The 3,000-nt window shown below is 38.7% G+C and overlaps 1 protein-coding gene across 1 annotated transcript; it reads right to left on the bottom strand.

Moving 5' to 3' along the window:
- On the bottom strand, positions 1 to 3,000 carry LOC104600165 (GDSL esterase/lipase 7-like). Its single transcript, XM_010263008.2, has 5 exons — positions 2,628 to 3,000; positions 2,400 to 2,521; positions 2,051 to 2,299; positions 505 to 757; positions 1 to 385 (listed from the first exon to the last, which is right to left on the bottom strand). Exons 1-5 carry the CDS (start codon positions 2,869 to 2,871, stop codon positions 174 to 176), a joined length of 1,080 nt encoding a protein of 359 aa, XP_010261310.1. The 5' UTR covers positions 2,872 to 3,000; the 3' UTR covers positions 1 to 173.

The raw sequence follows: 3,000 nt of genomic DNA, 5'->3' as shown, positions 1-3,000 counted from the left end.
TGAAAAAATGACTCAATATATATATAATCAATTTGCCAACGTTGGTTCCACAGGTTTCGATCAGAACACCGGTAGATCAGATAAATAGAATAGTTAAAAGCAAATATATATATATATATAGAAAGATAGATAGAAGAGAAAGAGAGGAGGAATCCTCCTTTAATTGTTGCATTTCAAACTTGCACGAGCTGCTGGATGGTTGGAGAACAGACAGAAGAATCATTAAAGCAACGGGTCCCGATTGTTGAATATATAATTTCAGTGAGGTGAAAAGCATCCCAGAAGGCATGTTTGCGCACGTCGAAGCACGAAACAAAACCTGGAACGCAGGGCCAAGTTCCATCGCTCCCCGCAATGCAGCATGGGTCTGTTACATCTGTCAGCCCTGATGAAGAAAATATAATCCACAATTAATGTAAAGTAAATCCTTAAATTTGTTGTAAATATAGGAGGCCTGGAAGGGATTATTCAGGGTGGAATTAGTTCTGATCAATGCTAGCTCACCATATCTTGAAGGATTTGTGATCATTTCATATCCAAGCTTCGAACTTTGTCCCACTGTAAAGGTGGAGCCTTGAAGCGAAGTTGTCAATTGTTTCAGCATTGTAGGAAGCCCATCATTGAAAAGTGATACAAGCTGGTTTAGTTCTTCAACACATGGTCCTTCGTGTTGTTGTTTCCTTGCAAATGTTGGCATGCACCCAATCGTACCAATCTCAAACACTAGAATCTTCCTGGCCCCCAATTTGTAAAGCCTCTGTCCATTTATTTCTCAATAAATCAAAGGATAAGTGTACCATATGTTGTTGTTATTGCCATTAAGATTCCAATATTTAACATTCATAAATAAATATGATCCTAAGATACTCATTTGATTTATCTTTTCGGCCCCGTTCGTTTTTCTGTAAATTATTTATTCAGGTAAATATAATTATTTGGGTAAGTATTTTCAGAGAAATACTTACCCAGGTAAGTGTTTTTATCTATGTTCTTTTATTTCCCACGTAAATAAGACAATGACCATTTTAGCCATAAAAATTCATTATTAAAAAGGGTCTTTTTGTCTCATTCAAGTATTGGCAACTTTCCCCCCAAAATGTGAAAGTTATTTAGTAAGTGATACCCAAGAAAATAAACTTTCCCTGATCCTCACATAGATATGAAAAAGGAACATGGGATTGGTGGTCAATAGGAACCAAAATCCCATTGACCAACTTTCTCCCCTCTCAAAATCCCAAAAAAGAACGCCCCTTCATTGCACAGATTGCAGTGTAATAAGACCCAAAATTGAACCGGCTGGATGGTCAGACCATGAAAATCAGGAACCAGTAAACCTTTCACAAGTTCGAATGGAAATAAATCCATGACCCATAGGGTTTCATTGTAAATCCACCAAATGAAAAGGAACGGGGCCTAAATTTATTGTTCTGATCCTACCAAGACGTAACTTCATCTAATATCAAGATGGGTCATTAACAATTTAACATACATCAATTAAAGGCTTGCCTACCTGTCGCTTAAAATACTCTCACCCCACCCTTGAAAAAGATTAATATCCGATTTTGATAGTTGTCAAAATATTTATCAAGTGCTCATTTAACGTGCTTACTTTGATGTGCCTATTAGATTCGGTCTCGATCGATATATCAGCGGTTAAAATAAAAAATGAGCGCACATATTGTAGCTTAATTGTTTTAACATGCTGATATTGAGATGGTTAAAATGATTTAGGGAGAATGACCAATCAGCCCAGATCAAAATTTTATAGTCCCAAAGTACAGCGGAAATGCATCCTGACTGTGAATTGATGTCAAATTCACGGGCAGGATGTGGTTTATAGGGGGGAGAGGGCTAGAACTAGGGGGCTGGAATTAAGAATTCTGCATCGTGTGTATTAGATATGATTTATGCTACGTATTCTGGTTGTATTAGATATGATTACTACTCAGGTTCAGAGTTCAAATTGCAGGAGGGATGTATGAAGATATAAAGAAAACAATGTGCTTTAGGAAACTGGCCGGACATTGAAGAGTGAATGGTGAATATTTACCTCCATGCCTTGAGAAAATCTGCCTCCGAGTAGTTGAGCAAATGCTTGAGGAGTGTACGTTTCGCTGGTATTAAAAAGATTAGGTTCAAGGTAGTTGGAGATGTAGTCATTGTTTCCAATAGCGATAACAAAGATGGACTTGGAAAGGTAGTCTGACAGCTCCTTGGAACTGCCCAAGTGTGGTTGCAGCTCCATCTCTATAGTCTTTTGGAACAAGTCGATCTGATCATCTAGGTTGAGGCACTTACCCTGCACAAAACCCATTAGTCCAAACTGGAGAAAACAAAAGTAACTGAGAAAGAAGCCATTAATATCTAATGAATAGCAGTAGACATTATCAATTCCTTACAAATTGGCTTCCAGTCTCCGGGAGAATGCCACATGATCCAGACGCATAATTCCGGCCAGTTATGATATCAGACTTGAACTGGCTCAAGGCTGGAGGAGCAAATGGTAGCCCAAGTTGTTCAGCTGTGGAAGAATATATAACAAGTAGCATTGAGATGAATACACAGCACCCAGAAACAAATTAGTTTTGGGTTAATTTCAATGTTTCACATTTGACACCATGACTCACCAATGTAATCTGCGACTGTTTTGCCATTGGTGAATCTCCCCGTGACCCCACTGGCGAAGTCTATCCCATATGGCAGGTAATTCGCTTTGGCAATCGTTGGTAGAAGATTATTGTTGCCACTGTCGAGAAGAGAGTCTCCGAACACGTACAAAGCTGGTGCCAGAGGATTTTCTGCTTTAACTACCAACGCATGAAAGAAAATAGTGAAACAAATGAAAACGAGGGAATTAGGAGACCTTCTCATTCTGCTCAAAATTCTTTCCAGAAGGAGTTGCAGCCTGTGAAGGAAATGAGTTGCAGGAAGTTTAGTTTTGGGGGGTTTTAAAAGATTTAATTTCTCTTCACACCCCACGCACTGTAATACATCTGATGA

Source organism: Nelumbo nucifera, chromosome 3, assembly GCF_055504915.1.
Source record: "Nelumbo nucifera cultivar China Antique chromosome 3, China Antique-T2T, whole genome shotgun sequence".
In the NCBI taxonomy this organism is placed as follows: Eukaryota; Viridiplantae; Streptophyta; class Magnoliopsida; order Proteales; family Nelumbonaceae; genus Nelumbo; species Nelumbo nucifera.
Note: the sequence above shows the minus strand (reverse complement) of the source record. Positions and strands in the feature narration are given on the sequence as shown.